The following is a 20,891-nucleotide window of genomic DNA, read 5'->3' on the forward strand; positions in this document are numbered from 1 at the left end:
ATACATCTTTGTCATGGTGACGAGCACAGACTTACAAGGAAGTGAAACAATGTGCCTCCCGTTTTTAGGTCATACCAAAGCGTTACTAGACGGTGATGTGGGCATGCGACATCCCTCTTAAACACATCCCATGTGCTTGCACAATCCTAGATGGCAGAAGCGCACGCCAGAAATCAGTTTGCACTGGTAATCGCAGTTGGGCAACTGCAATTGGAGTGGGCAACTGGGGTGGCACTCCAAGGAAGAAAAGCATTGGCAATGGTGTTTCCAAAGGGAGCGTGCATTGGCACACATGACATGAAAGCAACGTGGAGTGTCCAAGAAATTTAGAACTGTTGGAAAACAAAATATTGGCTGTGCAGTTATAAATATTTATTTGCTAACAGTCTCATTTTTATTACAGGCAACAATGCATCTAGCAGAGCACATTTTATCTCATCATATAAAATGCATTCCCCATAATGCCAAGCAACAATACAAACAAAAGGTGTGTCACTTTTGCAAATGAAATGCAGAAGAAACACCTCTGCATCTGCACAACATCATTCCACCATAACAGACTGCCATTCTCATCTTGTAATCAGGAAAACTGGGGCTTGCTCACTCACCACAGCAGTTCATTATACACACAGCCGGACCGCAAGAGTGAATAAAGCAATGCTGTTCACATCTGAAGACAAGGCACACTATTGGGGAGGGAGTGCCTCGGGCTGCTGCAGTGGCCCTCCTACCTAATGCAGTTTTCTTTAATATGTATGTGGGTGCAATAACCGCCACCAAAAGCAAAATGCACGTAATCACTTCAATGGCAAATGCACAATGGATTGCACGCAAATGCACCAGGGGAAGATTTTGAAATTGAAACTCCATTCCAGCAGCCAGGCCTGACAGCCAAAACATCTCAAATGGAGCAGTCAGGGAAAGGTAATGACCACTTGCACTTTCAAGTTAGCACTCATTTTTAGCTGCATACTGTTATTATATAACATATATTTACATACATATAAGTATACACACATGCGCACACGTGGGCACATGCACCCATTTTCACGCGATCGCAAAATCACAGTCAGGTGTACTTGCTTCAGTAATGAACACAGCTGTTCAAGGAGAGAGAGAGGAATGAGCTGAGGTGCAGGTGAGGATAATTGCACAATCACTGTCACACAAGTCTTATCAGTAGAGAAGCACATTATTGTGAAGAGGAAGAAGAACAGCCCTGCAAGGCATTGTTGCAGAGATTGGCTTTTCAACTGCTGCAACTTGGCTTTGTTAAGACCACGACTTGTTGTAGCCTTTCCAGTCAGCTGGAGGAGCCAGATAGACTCGACGACCCTTGTAGAGCAGAGACACCACCCCGCGATAGCCAGTTCTTGGTACACCTGACTGCACCAGAAAGAGAGAAAGGGTATTCATGCAAATGTTGACAGCTCATGAAATATGGGACCATATATATTCTAGCTCAGCAAAGTTGCCTTGCCGCTCAAATCGAGTATCAAACTATATAGATAGATTGAGTCTATGGGGCATTTGTTATTCTTAATCAATGCAAATGGTAATCAATAACAAATGCCCCATAGACTTTATCTGTATAGTTTGATACTCGATTTGAGCGGCAAGGCAACAGACACATCAGTTTCATTTACAATATCCAGTACAACGATTCCAATAGCGCTCTTGACACAGCACTCACTGATCTTATTATTATTACATACAGCCCAGTAAGCACAAATGTCTCCGTACAACACGAACGAGCGTTGCGCTACTGCGAAGAAACACGCTGCCACTATAGTGCCTAGAATATACTGGCTGGTGTGCTGAGTGCATGCTCTCGCATGGCTGCCGCGCTGATGCTATTCCACAGTCAACACATGGTGGCGATACCACTCTCTAAGATTTATTGGATGACAGTGCCATGGAAAAAAGCTGGCCCTCGGTAACTACCGAAAGGGCAAGATCGTAATGAGGCCAAAGAGGTTTTATGATAATTGAAGGGGAAGCGCTTTACTGTTCGAAGCAAGGTCAGGTGGCCTTGGAATGAGTAGTCGTAAAAAGAGATTCAGCAAAGAAGAACCATGTACATGCTGTGGGGAAGTTTGGGAAACGATAGAACATGTTCAGATTGAATGCAGTGATAGGTATACGTGTGGGTACAAGCCTACATGAAGCTTTGGCTTTTAGGGACAAACATAAAAAGCTGCACACGTCCGCCGTGGAAGCAAGTAAGAGACTATTAGAGTATTAATGGCATAGAAGTAGAGATAAAGGACAGAAATAATGGGAAAATGAGGTTATTCTGCCTGAAGGAGCAGAGAAACGGAACGCAATTTTTTTTGTTCTAATAAAATCGATTCAATTGAAGTAGATCAGACATTAGGCCAACATAAAAAGAAAGCTTTCTTATACATTTTTTTTTTTTTTGCAAGCCTAATGGCACATGTCACTGCACCTTTATAAAGAGGGACACTTATAGCATCCATCCATCCGTTCACCGCGCATCAGCTGCTCCTGTGCTATGAAGAGCATAGCATGGCACTTTCTGCAGCAAATCCAGTCCTCTTTTATTCATTTAACACACTTGACCGGAAATAAGTGCCCAAAGATAATCCTCTGCTGGTTTGAAAATAGAAAATGCCGAAGGGTTTTGCACGTACTTCATGTCGTCTGCTTGTTTTTGAAATTCCGTGCATAATAACGACCAAGGCCAAATCCAAGAAGCCACTTTGAATGTACTACGGCTTACCCAAGCTGCCATTTAAAAATAATAAGCTAAGGCTAATGCATTAGATGCAAGATATCGTGTCGTAAGATTAGCTCATGACAATTTTAGTAGAGAACAATAAAACCCTCAATTTTTTGCACTTACACGAGAACGTTCGCAGTCAAATTTTTTCGATTAAGTGTGTCGTCGCAGCTGGCTGCCACTTAGTACATCTTGCTATGTTAAAAACCGCGCCACACAGGACTGAACAACAGCACCTGCGTTTTTTTTTTCCTTCAAGTCTTCTTCGCCGTTTCACATTGTTTACAATGCAGTAATCTTACTTGACCTCAATCTAGTCAACTGCTATTCACGCTCTTAGTCATGGTGATATTTTATTAGCGGCATATCACAGTCTGTATGATGCAGCGTCATGTTGAGGGTATACTCTATGTGCGGAGATAGTCTGATCATGCGGCTACTATAATTGTGAAGCGCAAGTATTTTGCCCTGAGCTGGTCGTTGAGAAGGCCCTCATGGCGGCTGCAAGAATCCATCTCCCTGATCTTTCCTTTCAAGGCAGAAAATATATTCGAATTAGGTCAAAAACTGCTTTTTTAAACACTGCAGGTATTTTTGCAAGCAAGCTCACCCCGGAAAAACAATTTTGCAAGCAAGCTCACCCCGGAAAAACAAATCATTTCTTTGCGCAGATGCTCATGGAGTCTCAGGCTGCGTATTTGCATCAGAAGACATTCGACTAATCCAGTTCTCATTGTACGACATGCCTTTCACATATTGTTGTTGGGCAGCAAAAAAGCAGATCACAGCAAGTTGCTGCTTTTGAGGCAGGGTTGCTATTCTTTCTGGCACAGCTGATTCATTCAGTGCCATATTCTGAACTTCCATGTAAGCCACTTGCTGCTGCACAGTGGCCAGTTTTCTTTTTGCACAAGATATGTACACCTATTGATTGTTTAGAGCATGTTGCATACTGACAGTTAGCTTGCATGCTTTTTTTCCTGCGAAGTCTGTTTTGGAGCTTTCGTAGATATTTGCACTTTGCACAGCTATCAACACTAAGCTGACACATCTCAGAAAAATGCAGTTCCCTGAATTCGGCACACTTTCTCGAATCCGGTTTAAGGCCGCATTCGCCACACAGAATCTGCAATGCTGATTTCTTGATAAATTCTTCAGTTTCAATTGTTATCCTAAGCACGTGCTTGCCACTTCCTTCCCACGAAAATATGCTGTAGCCAGTACTGAACCACGTTCGGGCATCACAGCTCCAAACGTCACGATTATTTCAATAAGTTGCGCAGCGACAGACTATTCTGCGTGATAACGCACGTAGACAATAGAGTCGGCTGGCGCTTTGCTCAACATAGTCCATGTCACAGCGATTGGAATCTTGCAGAACAGGTGTCGAGCTAGAAGCACGGTGGAGTGAACCCTGCATCGAAGGCCCTGCAGTGTGACCTTGATTACCACTGCTGCTGACATCTGTAACGGCACTGCACTTTTGTTGCTTAGCGGCAGTTTGGTCACAAATATTTCGCACTTTTCTTTTCGGTTCCTTTTGATGTTGAAGGTGCTCAGGGTAGTTGTCAAATACCGTTAGTATGGCGTAGGGCTTCAGGCGCGGTCCCTTCCTGGTTATCCTAAGCACGTGCTTGCCGCTTCCTTCCCACGAAAATATGCTGTAGCCAGTACTGAACCACGTTCGGGCATCACAGCTCCAAACGTCACGATTATTTCAATAAGTTGCGCAGCGACAGACTATTCTGCGTGATAACGCACGTAGACAATACAGTCGGCTGGCGCTTCGCTCAACATAGTCCATGTCGCAGCGATTGGAATCTTGCAGAACAGGTGTCGAGCTAGAAGCACGGTGGAGTGAACCCTGCATCGAAGGCCCTGCAGTGTGACCTTGATTACCACTGCTGACATCTGTAACGGCACTGCACTTTTGTTGCTTAGCGGCAGTTTGGTCACAAATATTTCGCACTTTTCTTTTCAGTTCCTTTTGATGTTGAAGGTGCTCAGGGTAGTTGTCAAATACCGTTAGTATGGCGTAGGGCTTCAGGCGCGGTCCCTTCCTGGTTATCCTAAGCACGTGCTTGCCACTTCCTTCCCACGAAAATATGCTGTAGCCAGTACTGAACCACGTTCAGGCATCACATCTCCAAACGTCATGATTATTTCAATAAGTTGCGCAGCGACAGACTATTCTGCGTGATAACGCACGTAGACAATAGAGTCGGCTGGCGCTTCGCTCAACATAGTCCATGTCGCAGCGATTGGAATCTTGCAGAACAGGTGTCGAGCTAGAAGCACGGTGGAGTGAACCCTGCATCGAAGGCCCTGCAGTGTGACCTTGATTACCACTGCTGACATCTGTAACGGCATTGCACTTTTGTTGCTTAGCGGCAGTTTGGTCACAAATATTTCGCACTTTTCTTTTCGGTTCCTTTTGATGTTGAAGGTGCTTAGGGTAGTTGTCAAATACCGTTAGTATGGCGTAGGGCTTCAGGCGCGGTCTCGTCCTGGCAATCTCGTTGATGACGCCACCCGCTATAGCTTTAAAGGTTCTTTCAAGTGGATGTCCTCAAAATGCTTTTCCAAGACACCTTCTCCACGTCACTGACACAGCTTCTGACAACAAGAAGCACGACTAACTGACAATGCCACAGAAGCAACACTGGCAACAAGCATACACACTGGCTGCACCTCAGTAGAGTTACTGTATATGCTACCTTTAGGTACCAGAGTTGCGCCAAGGTACAACATCTTGAATTGAAATTCTTGTCGGTATTTTTTTGTTAGTATTGAAATATTGTTTGCTTCTTTATAGTAGAAGAGATTGCTCCATAAAAATAGGGGCCTGCATTAGTAGTACGCATCAAAGTGTTGCACTGCCTTCGCATGACGTCCCAGGCTTGTCAGCGCATCTTGTGCAACTTTTGCACGTGATCACGAAACCGTGCACACACTTTCCAGGTTCACCAAGACTTTCGAGTGAGGTGATTTTTTCTATCACCAGTTCGTCTCAGAAATGACGTGTACTGCTGCAGCACGACTGCTCATGTGCACAGTGGTTTAGCTCGTGCATCGAGAGAATAACAACGACAAGATAAGCCGTCCACGACACACTATCAAACTTGGACGCAAGCACACGGTACAATGCAGGGAAGCTGTATAAAGCCACATTGTCTCATTGTAACGGCTTATTTTCAAGAAATAGTTGTAAAGCTCAGAACAAACATGGTCAAGCATAGTTACAGGAACTCCTGCGAAAGCAAAACAATGACAGCATGCACAAGTTGCCAGAAGGGCTAGTTCAAAGCCTTTCAGATCCAAAAATACTGCTTATACAATAACTACGTACTTTTAGAATTAACTACTGTATATACACATACTATGAAGGGTAAGCTTTCTGTAGCGTAGGAAAAAACAGTCGAAAAAAGCAGTTGTCAGTCCCTTAAAATGAACAATTAGTACAGGCTGAGGATTCTACGCTTTCTCGCATTACAATTTTTACTGCCCATTAAATGGCTTATACATGCTTTCTTGATAGCTTGTATTTCACAGTTAATGTAGAGCAATATGAGCCTTTATTGGCTGAAAACCATATACATTAGGTGGCATAAAAAGTGCTACACTTGTCATGGCATGAAAAAATGCGGGGGAGGTGGGGGTCACTCAAGTAGCAACAGTGAACCTTAATTTCAAGAGCGTAGTGGTGATTGCTGGCACGCGTGTTACCTCAGCAAGCATTAGTGCTCTTTCAACGCTAAGAGACTGTGTGAAAAGCACTTCTCCCTGAAGTTGCCGTATTTGCTTACACCCACGTTCTGTAGAAGTGTCGTGATATCCGATACAAAGCAGTTGGCTGCCAGCCTTACTTCATATAACATTATAATTTGTTTCTATTGCATTCATTGCATTGCATTCAAAGTACGGTCGTGTTGTTGCCAGCACTAAGCGGGTAATCAGGAAGGCTACGGTCCGGGGCCATGAACTCCCAGCACGGCGCAGGACAGAAGCACGTAACGCGTAGACCTGTGAAGATCGGTTGTCATAACTGTGGTCTTGGAGAGTTTCTATAAGCGCCTAATCTGACATTTCCTCGATATATACTGACGACCCAATTGTCCGCATTTAAAAAGAAAAATCACAGCATTGGAGCAAAGCGTCTGTCAGTTCAACTGTGCTTCCATCTGTCCGTTCGTTTGTGCTCGTCTCCGCCCGTGCATCTGTCTGTCTGTACATGCATCAAACAGGCGAACAGAGAGACGACAAATAGACGCGGCCAGCGTATAATTCACTGTATGCCGATAAAACCCTCTGAAGCTTTGCCCCACTCATTATCATTCACTCCATGTATGATATGCTGTGAGGTGGTTACTACATACATGCAGGTGACGACCGGCCCACGCTTTAAGAAGCTTGGCCCTTAAAACAAAACAAAACTGAGCACCATTGGGGGACACACCATGTGCGCACAGTGAAACCATGCACGCGTGCATGGCGTCTAAAACCAAGAGTAAACGACGTGGATACCGCGGGAAACTATTTGGTAAAGCGCCCTCTATATGCAGCACGGCCAAACGTAATTGATGCAAACTAAAAGCGTCGCAATGCCAACGCAAAAATAGTTTTTTTTCGTCGTTTTTGATTTGCAGGGAAGGGAAAGGCTTATTGGTGCATGCGCCCACTGCAGAAAGAACGGCGGCAACGCTAGCTCGTGGGGCGCAGGCCCGTTTGCGTAACTCAGGAAATAATGAACACTCGCTCTCGCACGAGAGTCACCGGGGCCACGAGCCCGCTGCCCTCGCTTAGCTCATGGCAAGGCAACCGCGAAAGATGCATGCTCGCACCAAAACGACAAAATCTAGGGCAAGATTCCTGGTTGTCCATGAGGAAAATACGTGATAACAAGGATGTCTCTAGCTGTTACATTGTTACATAGAGGTCACAATTACATGTGCTTCTATGGGGTAGCAAAGGGCAATAGAAAAACTTCGTTACATCAAGGACTTCGTTATATGAATGTTCGTTATAAGCAGGTTTGACTGTACCTTCAATAAGAGAAAAGCAAGCAATGGGAGAAAAGAAAGCAGAAACACCGACAGTGCGAGTACGATATAAGTGAAGTCCCTGTTTTTTTTTTTTTTTTTTTTTTGCAAAAAGTCCATTTTTCAAAAGGTGTGGTTGGCTGGGCCTGTTGGTATGAATCTGTAGTAATAAACAGCATAAATAAAAGACGAGGCACACGTAATGGAACAACACAAATACTTTTTTACTTGCTCAGTGTTCCTCTTCGTCAATGCTCCGAACCAAGTACCTTAACAAATAAACACAACCTCCATGCCAATCAAATGTGGGCCAGTCGAACTACGGCGCGGCAAGAGTGCTGTATCTCGTGAGAGTAACTCATCACGGTCAACTGCATTTGCTGTGCTCTAAACTTGCTAGATGAGGCTACAAAGGTAAATTGGGCAGGGTACGCCCACTTCAACTAACTGTTTGCCTTAGAAGACCATGCTCTATAGGTCAAAGAGGCGGGTTTGATTTCCAAATATGGTAGGCACATTTCCAAGGTGGTGAAACGCAACGCCCGTGTGTATATTTTCTAGCACTCCAAGTGTTCAGTATTACTCCGTAACTGCGTTTCTAAAGCTCACTCCAAGAGGACGTGGGACCTTGCAACTCTGCACATTAACTTTCTTGTGCTTATCCGTCAAAAACCTACAAAACCGAATAGTATTTATTGCGTTGATGGCTGCAGGAACAAAGCACAGGTTCTTGCACATTTCAGCCAGTAATAATGAAGCAAAATGGCACGAACTTCTGCTGACTGCAGGGCATGGTGCAAGAAAGATACTTTGCAACAGGGGTAGCAAGGTGGCCCTGGGGTCCTTTTCTTTTTTTATAGTTTTTTTTTAGAAATTTGTGAACCTGTTCAATCGAATCACAATAAAAGTTCATGTAGAAAGCCTCAATGGCAAGCATCGGCCATGTCATACATCGTGAGAGCGCAACTAAAACACAACACGCAAAAAGAAACAGACAAAAACAGGCGCAAGCCAGCACTCGTGCTTGTTCTTGTCTGTTTCTTGTGTGTTGCATTTTTAGCTGCGCTCTAACAATGGTTTCAATGTCAAAGCACCAACTCGCCCAACAGTAAACACTTTTGATCGGTCGTGTCTGTGGTCACCCTGTGGCATGTGTGGGCACACTCTGGCGGTCGGATTTACTTGTTTACGCCCTAAAGAATAAGCCTTCCGTGTTGTTTTTTTTTTCATTATTCAGTAAACTACTTCAAGCAAAGTTTCACCAACGGCAGGCAGCATGGTATGCGTAAAACACTTGGTGTGCCGGTTCTTTCGCTGCTGCATGTATACACTTATGTGCAGCCAAGATTGGCGAGTACGCAGCAATTCTTGCTTTAGTGAGAATTTGCATCCATACGTGCTGAGGTGATAAGCGGGAAAGTTGACGCATCACATCGTTTCACACAACACACTTTTGCCTTTGGAACACAGTGACATTCCATTGGTATCCTTTGGCCGGGAATTTTAGGCACACATCCCTAGGCTTATGTCGCTGCAATGGCGGCTGAAATAGACAGCTGCTCATCTCTGTGCCAAGCATATTGTGCTTGCGACCAAACATATTCCCTCTATATTAGCTCAGCTCGTGCTTTACATGCCACCACGTTCACCTGAAGGAGAAAGCGGTGGCCAACATTTAACGACTTTCGTAAGTCAGCCATGCTTAGTCCTCGCAATGTCTGAAGATAGCAAATTGTAGACTCGTAGCGAGAGTCGTAAGGCTGACGAGCCAACGTAACTGAGCTTGGACTTGCACCTGGTAGCCGTACAAGAAGGAAAGCGTTTTTGAAAACGGAAAGTTCATAACAAGTACAGTGGCACCATTATTCATAAAGTACGCTTACACGAATGCAACAAATGCGCATCGCGATCATAAAATCAATGAAAATTTGCAGGGAATATGCATTGCATTGATGCGTCCAAGAGGCATGTTCTTGTGAGTCCCGGTCAAATCACAGTCCATAAATCAAAGAGGTGGTGAATGGTGGCCTCATGTCAAGCGAACTCTAAGCATGCTACACGTCAAAAAAAAAAAAACGTACACTCGAGAAAGAAGTGGTAGGAAGCTGAAAGGCCGGTCGCAGAAACCTTTCTGCTTCCTTCCATGTCTTTACGCAGTCATTGTTTCTTTGTTCACACTAATATGCATGCTCTTATATAAATGTATATGAAGGATAAAAATGTGCTAGGTTATGGCTCCCATGCTTGACACATGGCTAAACGCATGTATCCCTTTGACATCAACCAACTCCCCCAGCATCGTTACATGGCCGCTGCGGTGGGATGACGAGGAGTCCTAAATGGCACCGCACTGCCTTTCCCAAATGCGCTTGCAGAGCAAACGTCCTACGGTCACATTAATGTAAACGAGATTACAGCCTGTCATCTCGATGCGACTTCCAGTAACTCACCTGCCAGTGTTAGCTGGAGCGGCTAACTCACATTTATTTATTGTGGCTGGGAGCGTGGTGAAGTTCGTCTTCCACGAAAAGGAAGCATGGGTTGACAGCCGTAAGGCGGCATGTCACGTACCACGTTCACATGAATGCGAGAAAAGGTGCATCGCATCCATGTGAAGGTGTTAATGCACTAGGAAAGCGCATCGGTGTAGATATCGCCAGGCAGCTGTGGATGTCAAGAGGCAAGTTAAGGGCCATTACACGGGCTTCCCGCACACCCGCACCGCACAAATGGGCAAGAGCGGCCGTCTCTGTGACGTCGGGCAGAGCGGTTCTCAACTCTTGCAAGCCGCCAGCCGGCTCACATGGCTCGCCTCTCCTTGGCTACTGCGAAAAACGTCCTTGACGGTTGCCCTGTCGACTCGTTTGGCAAGCATGGCGCTTGCTGAAGCGGGCGCTGCAGCGACATGGGGAAAAAAAAAGAACAACTGATTTTATCGTTGTGACCATCGTAGGGCGCCCTGAGACTCCCGTAAGCGCCGTGAAACTCCAGCCAGTGTTCATGCCCCGTCAGCGCATGCTATTGACAGCGCAAATAAAGAAACGAGCGCAGTGTAGAAAGTGTGTTTGCAGATATGAGTGTCGTCGTTTCGTGTGTTTCCTGGGTTGTACAATCCATCTTTCAATTGTAATCGCAAGGAACTTCAAAAATTTCCGTGATGTAATCATCCACCTTTCTAAAGCAGGATATGCGTTCAATGCATGCCAAAGTGAAAAGTTTGTAATCATCGCAACAAGTGTTAGCGTTGGGTGTGTTCTGTGTGCGCCGTTCGGCGCAGCAAATAGTATTCATAAATTTTGAACGCTTGCAAGCGTGAGCATCTGCTACGATAAGGATGGGCAAGTTTTATTGCCTGTCATTGTTGTCAGTCGTAATGCACAACGCTGTACGAGTACTGTTGTGTGTAGCCCTGTGGTGAAGTTCTGTGGACCGTGTCACATTTGAGCGATTCCATCCAGTGTTGTGAAGTGTGTTCATGAAATGGAAACCGTGGAACATTTAGGAATGTACAGCTCAGTTTCCGATTCGCGTAGTTGCATGCATGTGCCCTGAAGAGGAGCTTGCAAACAAGACATTTTTGTGCGTGTACCCCCCCCCCCCCCTTCCTTAATTACGGTACGCATTATTTTTTATTTACAGAATACTGTCAATCCCCCATGGGGATTATTACAGGGGTGAGCATTACTGTCACAACTTTTGACGTTTGAAACAAAAAAAATCTCAATAATAAAGAACACATAATCACTGAACACAGCAGTACGGCATAGAACAATCATACATAGTTAATTGAATCATAACCGAGTACAAAGCACACCAACGATACACCGACAAAGAAACAGGAGTCGAGAAGAAACGAAGCATAGAAAGAAGAAAACACAGATCTGGTATTATTATCAAGGAACTGTATTAAACAATAAATATATGAAGTGCTTTGGTATGACAATTGGAAGCAGGAAGGACTGCGTAAAGAAAAACAGGTGATCACTGTACATGCTAACTAGGTTAGAATAGATCAGTATCTTCAATTAGTTTCATAAATTTCTCTAATGTTGGCTGCTGTGTAATGACTGTATTCAGGGTGTTCCATTCTCGAATTACGCGCGGGAAGAACGAATAAGAAGAAGTATTATTACTAAATGAGTATTCTTCGAGTTCCCATGCATGCCTTCGCCTCGTCGGTCTGGTGTCTCGAAAGTTCAAGTAAGAATCTGGGTTTATGTGGAATGATCTGTGTCATAGTAGATAAAGAAATTTAAGCCGGAAAACCTTTGCACAACTGTCAAGGGTGGCTAGTCCAGCATGGTGTAATAGAGCAGTAAGTGAGTCGTTGCGCCCATATCTGTTGAAGATAAAGCGCACTGCTTTCTGCTGAACCCTTTCCAGTATAGCGATATTATTCACAGAGTGAGGGAACCACACAATATTAGCACATTCTAAGACCGGGCTGACAAATGTGACATGAGCAAGAAGCTTCGTTTCATGTGTGGCGAATGGAAGTATGCTTGGGTTTGGCTATATTCAGCCTAATGATTTGACTATTTTGCAATGTCAGGGCCCGTTTATTAAAAAATAGTTTGCTCATCGCTTTTTTGGACACTTGACGCACGTGCTCTGTCCAACTAAGATCAGACGAAATTGTGATACCAAGGTATTTGTACTGGTTAACTCTTTGTAGTGGCACATTATTAAAATGGTATTGAAAATCAAACTTAGACACCTTGTTGGTAATGATCATACAGTTTTGTCAATGTTTATAGTACTTTGCCAATCAGCACATCACTGAACTATTTTGTTTAGTGAATTACTTAACTTCACCTGATCATCGTGATGACGTATTTCATTGCAGAGCATACAGTCGTCTGCAAAGAGTGAGTTTAATGTCTGCGTAGTTAGTTATGTCATTTATATATATTAGGAACAAAACTGGAGCTAGTAAAGACCCCTGCGGAACGCCTGACAACACCGGAGCTAGGTCAGAAATGTGGATGCCATGCTGTATGTATTGGTGACGCTCAGTTAAGTAATTAGTTATTCATTGGAAGATGGGGCCATCTCCTAACAAGTGATTAAGTTTAAGTAGTAGTTTAGGGTGTGAGACGCGGTCAAATGCCTTCGAAAAGTCGAGAAAAATTACATCACTTTGAATATGTTCATTTATGCCAAGAGACAGGTTATGAAGTGTTTCGACGAGCTGTGTAACTGTAGATAGTCCTGATCTGAAGCCATGCTGGTTGGAATGCAGAATGTTGTTTTATTCAATAAAGCTAATTAAAATTTTAACACAATTGCAGGCAGTCATGCTACATTACTTGAACACTATGACAACTGATGTAACATGCGATGGCTATCTCCTTGCATCAAGCACTTCAAGAATAGTTAAACAATATTTTCAATATCTTGGCCAAATGCCCACGTCTGTCTTCTTAAACATGCCTCTGCCATCATCAAAAATATTGTGTAGCAAAATATTTCAAGCACATGTCAGATCAAGAAAACTTTAAACAACAGAAATGCCTATTATTGTTAGCTCAGTGTTTGTAGTCTGTTCCTTTCCAATGCTGCACAAAAATTTAAATACGTACGCTTTGTCTCCAAAGAAGGATGCAGTGTTTCAATCATCTAAAATATTTTAACAATAAATTACATGAATACGATGATAATTCATCATTCTGGTCAGTGGTAGATATTTCGTAATTGGTACAAAGTAGCCGAAGGAACTTGGCAATCCTGTAGACTGATCACCTGTCGTTGGCTTTTCGGGTAAATGAAATCAGCATAGTCTTCCAAACGGGGTATAACGATTAAATCCAGCTATATGTCCATGTTTTGCGAGGGGGCAATGGGGTGTTGCAAAGTTTTTTGGAAAAAGCTGGAGCTATTCCACTCAGTGAAGGTGGGTGACCAGCCAAGCTGTGTTGCACAAGGATTTTGTTTGCTCACTTTTTATATTTATACATTTATTAGGATTTTAAAATTTTAGCGAATGCTTTTTTAAAGCAATTCCACCTCAGTTTATGTGGCCTAGAAGTGCAACATGCAGGTTATGTATTTATGTATGCATTCATTTCTTTGCTAATTAATTTTTTATTCACATTTTTCTGGCTTTTTCTGCCTAATGATTTGGCTATACCAGAATCAGCTCACACTGGGTCGACACCAGACCCAGATATGGGCCAGGCCAGCTGCAGGAATCCCCCTTTTTTTTTTTTTTTCATTAAACATTATCTTCTGCATTCCTCATGTGTGCCTATCAACATACTTGTACAGTTGCACGAGATATGAAAGTTGCCGTGCGACGGTTGACTTGCCTAACATCACAGGGGCCTAGTGGCATGAACAGTGCAAATCAAGATTGTGCATTCTTCTCTCCCTCGTTGCCTGTTGCATGCTACAACAATCACCCATAAGGCAAAAGTACACCTTTAATTTCACTCAGTTTTGAGCCTCTCCTTCGTCGCAATCCAAGTGTATTCTTCGTGGGCTTTTATCGCCGACGCCGATTACAGGATCACTTGGGAAAATATGCTACAGCTGGTGCTAGGCACTGCTTCATTTAAACGGCTTCTTCATGCGGGATTGATTGCTGCTTAAAGAACAGCAAATAGAGTGTGTGAAGCTTGCGTGATACCACCTTCGTGAAGCTTGCGTGATACTACCTTCTTCTCGAAAATGTATTCTGGGACATGGAACTGCTGTAGTTGTTGGTTGTGGCTCGCGTGATAACCTTCAAATAGGGATTGACTGTACACTTTAAACATTCCTGGCTATCAGCCTTGACTGTTCAGAGTGCACGGCGCTGTCTGTAGCCTCTTATTACACTAAGGAAGGCTGTCAGCTGGCCTGCTCATTAACAACTACAAACGATCCTTTGTTGTGACAGCAAAGTTCCCTACACACACTCGACAGACCTTTAGTCTGGCTGATGCACCACTGGCCTGCTTTTTGAACTCCTCACCAGATACTGGGTTCCCTACCACATCAATGAGACACTTCTCCAAATAACAAGGTCGTAGAAATTGTCAGTTGACAGAAGATGTCGTAGATGTGACACTGCATGTCCAAAACCTCTAACTTCACGACAACCTAACTGTCCTTTTGTCCCCTTCCACTGTCAGAATGCATCCTCTTTCTCCAGGGGCATTTGCATTTACATACAAATGTCGGCAGGGATACCCTATGGGCACATACCATCCTCATTGTTTTACTGGTGAAGACATGCTCACGTCATTAGATTGCGCCAGTCCGAACAAATGCTCAGTTTAGACAGGCATGTTCTAGAAATGAAAGTCGGCTGAATTTCATTACAATCATTTCAGACATTCACTGAGTGAAATTCTTTGAGAGCGATGATTAGGACAGACAGACAGACACAGAACTTTATTGAGGTCCTGAGGAACACTACCTCAAGGAGGAAGAGCAGCAAGCCGCTCCGTGTTAAAAATATTGACCACAGAATTTGAGTGGAAAGCAATACAACAAGAAAGTCTATTTTCTGCTGGCAACAGCAGCCTAGAAAATTTAGTACGTGTACACCACATGTGACATGGCAGCGGCACTACGTCAGTCGCACTGAAATTAATAAAAAGAAAAAGTACAATGCATCATCGATGCATGTGCTTGTATGAAACGAACTGCACACTCAGTTTGTTTCAAACAAGCGGACGCATCCATGATGCAATGTTTCTTTAGTGCACACCGAGTTGAACAAGTCCTGCAAGAATATAAGTACAAGCTGAGTTTCACGTTGCAACATCTTCCTTGCATAATAATGACATATATGCAAAAGGAATTAGCAAGGTTGGCACTAGCAAACAAGTGCCAACAAACATACAAATTAAAAATGAAAGCAGATTACAATTACTGGCATACCTTTTAATATTTCATTCGCATAGCATGGTGGCTTTCTCCTTCCAGTGAAAATGCAGCCGACATAATGTGGTACCAAAGCATACCTAGCCACCACCACAGTTTTTTGAAGGAATCATCATGAGTTACACTAGAATCTGGACACTACAGTGACTTCAGCAGATATTATGACTAGCATGCGAGTACCCACAGGAAAGTAAATAATTTTATCCTAATGTAGAAATCCAGTGTAAGATTTCACTTTGCGTAGAATGTTGGTCAGCACTGCTTGTGTTGGTTGCACAAAAAAAGCGAACCGTTTTGCACAAATGTGCATCTTTTCTTGCTCCTCAGGAAGCTTGAAACACACTTCTATTTTATATCATAATAATATCCACACCGCAAGCATGCACAATAGAATATTTTGGGCCAATGAATACTCGCAGTCGAATATGTCACGCATGTTGCCAGAAATTATTTAGATTCAATCTTAAATGCTTTCATTTTGTCACTTTGACTGAAAAACAGGAAAGAAAAGCAGCATGCATCATTTGAAACACAGGGTCCCTTTGGAGGGTACGGCATAATGCACAATTCTGAAGGAACACAAGCTTGTTAATGTTTGTGACATAATAAATTGCTTTGTGTAACACAAGACAAAAAAGCTATGCAACCACCCGTTTGTGGCACGAGGCCACAAGGAAATCGGTATGGTTTTCTAACGAAGAAAAGCTTCTTGACTGCCAAAAAATTTGTCCTGGTCCGGGGATCAAACCCGAGACCAACGCCTTTTCGGGCGGTCGCTCTACCACAAAGTGACAGGTAGCAGAAAACAAAGGCATACAGGGGTGGCGCAAGGATTTCTTTACTATGGGGGGTCACTCATGACACGCAAGTTCCTTCAGGGGGCAAAGAGGCTGAGAACTTGCTGCGTTTCTGCGTTTGCCTTTGTATGCTTTTGTGATGGCGGGGGGGGGGGGGGGGGGGGCAGAATTTTTTAGAAGCTCCAGCCCCCCACAACCTCCCCCACCTCCCCCCCCCCCCCCCCCCCACAGCTGGCACTACCCCTGAAGGTGTACTTACTAAATGGCAGGCAACTGTTTGCAATTAGTGATCCCCTCTGTAATTTTCTGGAAGCCAGTTATTAATGCAAAAATGTCACAGCGCCAGAATTCTTGAAGTTGAACTTACCATGTAAGTGGCAACATAGGCTGTTTACACTTGGATTGAACCACTTTAATTGTTTCAAATTAATAACTGGTATAGTAATTCACAATGTGGTTGCAGACGCACTTTCAAAAACAATTTGGGTTATGTGTTCAGTTGTGGCACTGCTGGTTCGGTATGATATCCTATATTTTAACTTTTTGCTCTAAATTGGCAACATATATTTTTTGGCTTGGGTTCAGGCTATTTTGAGAAAACTGATTTGGACTGATTCTTACTAAAAATTACTCTTTGGGTACAGTTTCTTTGTTGGGTTTGATGCGACACCATGATGTTACTACAAATAATGAATGGGCGAATAAGTTGCGAAGAAGGCATCTTACGACATGCATGCCGACTAGAATAAGCATGACGTGCACAGTGCCATCCTCGACGAACCACTTAAGGTTGCTTTCAGTGAAATAAGTTACAATTCCCATAATTTGCCAGGCTTAAAACCTAAAATCTCGTGTTTGGACATAGCCGAGATTTTATTTTGAGGAAATCAGGAGGTGGGGGGGGGGCAGTATAATCACTATGTACATACAAATATGAGTGTACATAATCTCACACAATCAAACTGAATCATATTTTAGGTGTTTCAAGCATATCCTTTAGTTTGTTTGTGGTCCGAAGCATAAGCAATATGGGAAGGAATAAAGCATTACTTGCGATGTGCGGATTTGCATTGAGTATGTGAATGCACGATCAATTGACCTTCAGCACAATGGCTCGGCTGCTGTGGCTTTATAACAACACAGACTCTTAAATTGTTTGTATAGTGCTGATGCGGCTGTTTCCATTATACTTATTTATATGAATAGCTTACTGTAAAACATGCTCACAGTGTTACACTTGCATGCAACGTATTCTGCACTGTTTTAAAGGGGTGCTTAATAATTGAGTCTGTACTACGACCCAAGAACAACATGACATGTTTTCCTGCGTGCCCTATGCTATATCCTGTGCAAATTGCTAACAAACTACCTTGTGTAATGCAACCATTATCGCCTTTTATTAGAGGATGCAAAAGTTATTCAAGAAAAATTAATGAATTGATTGCCCATAACTCGCAGCATTATACAATTGGTACGATAGCACATGTGGCTATATGTTCTATCCTGCGCCATCTGTTGCAAGCTTTTATTTGATTGTCCATTTAAGCAGCTTGCTAGAAGGAATGCAGGTGTGCTAGAAGGTAAACCTTTTTTTCTACGACACCACTGAACTCATGTTAAAGTTTAATCAGTGTATTATATTGGTTTAGTTTGGAATAAAATACAGATACTGGGCAGCTGTGCATGTCATTTCATTTTACATTCTTTTTTAACAAGTGCTGACCTTCTGACACTTTATCACTGTGCTATACATTTCATGAATAAAATGTAGTGGGAGGTAGTCAGCCACCAGGACCTTGTTTTGTAGGTTTTGGTGTGCCCTCTGCACTTTTAAAGCTTTATACTTAATAAATGCATGAATGAAATTTTGCACTATGCATCACCACTGTGAGAAAAAGAAATACCAAAGGTGGATTTTCATCTACTGTTAGTTTTTCTCACAGTAGTGACATTAAAAAGCAATAATTAAAATCAATATTGAATTTGTATGATGATGCTGTGATAGTGTGGTTCAAGACAAGAGGAGAGAGCAAGATATAAATTTACTGCAAATCAACTTTTTTTTTATAACGTGGTTTTTGCGAAGCAAAATTTTAAAGTGAAATAACACCTACAGATAGAGTATTTCACATATTACACAAGTAATACTACTGCAAGTAATCATCTTCTCAGGGGGTTCATGAGTATGTTGAGCCATTCCTGTTCTGCCATATGGCAACAGACTGTCACAGACAGACAATATGTCTCATCATGCTGACTCGAGAAGGGCTTACAATTTGCTGATGGTGCTTCATTATTACAGGAGCAATATGAAAGACACTCACTTCATATTATCAGCAGAAAAAAAATTAGCAAACTACAAGCTACATTTACATTACCACCTCAGGTGACTGAAAGAAACGGCTCGATGGGCTAGTACAGCATGACTTATATTTCACTTTGGGATGATACGACAAAAATATTGCCACAGGCATGGAAAAAAAAGAAGAATGTTTGTTGTGCTCGTGGTCTAACGTTGGGTTCAGCTCGACGTCCAGTGCTCCTGCTCCTGTGAACAGACGTGGTCTTTCTGTAATCACGTGACATCTGGTGGAGGTGCGGGGTAGTGTTGTATGCATTGCAATCAGCAGCAAGATTTCGACACTAGTTGCGACTTGGAAGAACCAGCTGACCTACGGCATAGCAGGCGACAACTAGGCCTACCACCTGAATTCGGACCACTTCCACAACTCTGCAGTACTATGGCTAGTGCGGAAACGCAAACCCAAGAGACATTGATGCTGCCTCTTCCATGGTTCTTCAACGCCCCGCAAACCCCGAAGCCGTTCCACGGTGACCCTTACGAGGACGTCGACGACTGGCTTTACGACAATCGTTGCGGCAGCATCAACAAGTGGAACGAGCAGCGAAACCTTTGGTATGTCTACTTTTACCTCGAGGACTCTGCGTGCACTTGGTTCGAAAACCATGAAGCCACTATGACAACCTGGCCAGAGTTTCGCAACCAGTTGCGGAATACCTTCCGAAGCTCTGACCGAAAGGAGCAAGCGGAACGGCTCCTCAATTCCCGAAATCGGCGTCCGAACGAGAGTGTTGCCACGTTCATTGAGGATGTGTCGCGGCTGTTCAGGCGAGCTGACTTCTCAATGATGGAAGAAAAGAAGGTGCGCCTCCTGATGCAGGGAGTGAAAGAGCAGCTATTCGCTGGACTAGTGCGGAACCCTCCCAGCACTGTAGAGGATTTCCTCCGCGAAGCCACGACAATGGAGAAAATGCTAAGGCAGCGTTGGTATCAGTAGAAGCATCCTGGCAGTCTTTCGTCGGTGTCATCGGCCCTGCTAACACCCGACGTCACGACTGTAAGAGACCTGACGGAGCTTGTGCGCAGTATTGTGCACGAGGAGCTGCAAAAGCTGCACGCGGTGTCTTCTCAGCCCCAAGTTGCTGCTATAACGGATGTCGTCCGCGAAGAGGTCTGGCAGCTGGTGCACCCCATGTCGACTCTGCGTCCAGCCGAGGTCCAACCCATGACAGCCCCGCGTTCAGCCGAAGCTTCACTATTAACGCACACGGAAGCAATACGTACTCCTGCACCGGCTGTTGGCTATCCGTCCTGTCCGTCCAATCTGCAGACGGCGCCGTCATTCTACTCAGGACCACCGCAGTACGGCAACCCACCCCTTACACGGAAATCCAGTGTTTGGCTTGCTCCTGACAACCGGCCTCTCTGTTATCACTGTGGTGAACCAGGTCACATCTACCGTGAGTGCGCATACAGGCACATGGGTCTTCCTGGCTTTTGTCCGAATGCTCGTCGACACAGAGATGGTGACCGGCCCCGTGCTATCGCCGAATAGTTGGCAAGCCAGCAGTCCCCAACCCTTCCGCGTCGCCAATCCCACTCACCGTCTCCACGGCGTTTCACGTAACCTGGCCAACAATCGACCTTTGCGGACATCCTTGCAGGAAGATCGTCTAGATCCACGAGCCCGCGCCAGGGAAACTAAGAACAGCGACCTCTGGGAGTGAGGCCGCTGTTGATCGACCGTTACAAGACCCTCCCCCGAACTGCCTGCCGACATCCGACAACATCTTTTCACAGACGTGTGCCATCGACGACAGACGTGTCTCTACATGCATCCTTGTCCTTGTCGAGAGCCAGCCGCTAACCGCTCTGGTAGATACGGGTGCCGATTATTGCATTACAAGCGCTGACCTCGCTGCACAGCTAAGAAAGGTAACGACACCTTGGGGACATGGAACCAACCTCAGAACTGCGGGAAGTCACCTATAGACACCGCTGGGAATATGCACTGCCCAGCTCCGAATTCGTGAATCAACATACATTACTTTCTTCGTCCTATTGCGCGAATGCTCCCAAAACCTAATTCTCGGAATGGATTTCCTCCGTGAGCATGAAGCCGTCATTAACCTTCGCGA

General features: G+C 44.1%; 1 protein-coding gene across 5 annotated transcripts in view; it reads right to left on the reverse strand.

Moving 5' to 3' along the window:
* Positions 1-350: 350 nt before the first annotated feature.
* Positions 351-20,891, reverse strand: part of LOC119172495 (alpha-1,3-mannosyl-glycoprotein 2-beta-N-acetylglucosaminyltransferase) — a 141,436-nt gene continuing 120,895 nt past the window's right edge. For all 5 annotated transcript variants that reach the window (XM_037423619.2, XM_037423618.2, XM_037423621.2 and 2 more), the window contains one exon: positions 351-1,386. In XM_037423619.2, coding sequence (XP_037279516.1) covers positions 1,273-1,386 — 114 coding nt within the window. In that variant the 3' untranslated portion in view covers positions 351-1,272. The remainder of the gene's footprint in view (positions 1,387-20,891) is intronic.

The sequence above is a fragment of the Rhipicephalus microplus genome, chromosome 4, assembly GCF_043290135.1.
Source record: "Rhipicephalus microplus isolate Deutch F79 chromosome 4, USDA_Rmic, whole genome shotgun sequence".
Taxonomy (NCBI): domain Eukaryota; kingdom Metazoa; phylum Arthropoda; class Arachnida; order Ixodida; family Ixodidae; genus Rhipicephalus; species Rhipicephalus microplus.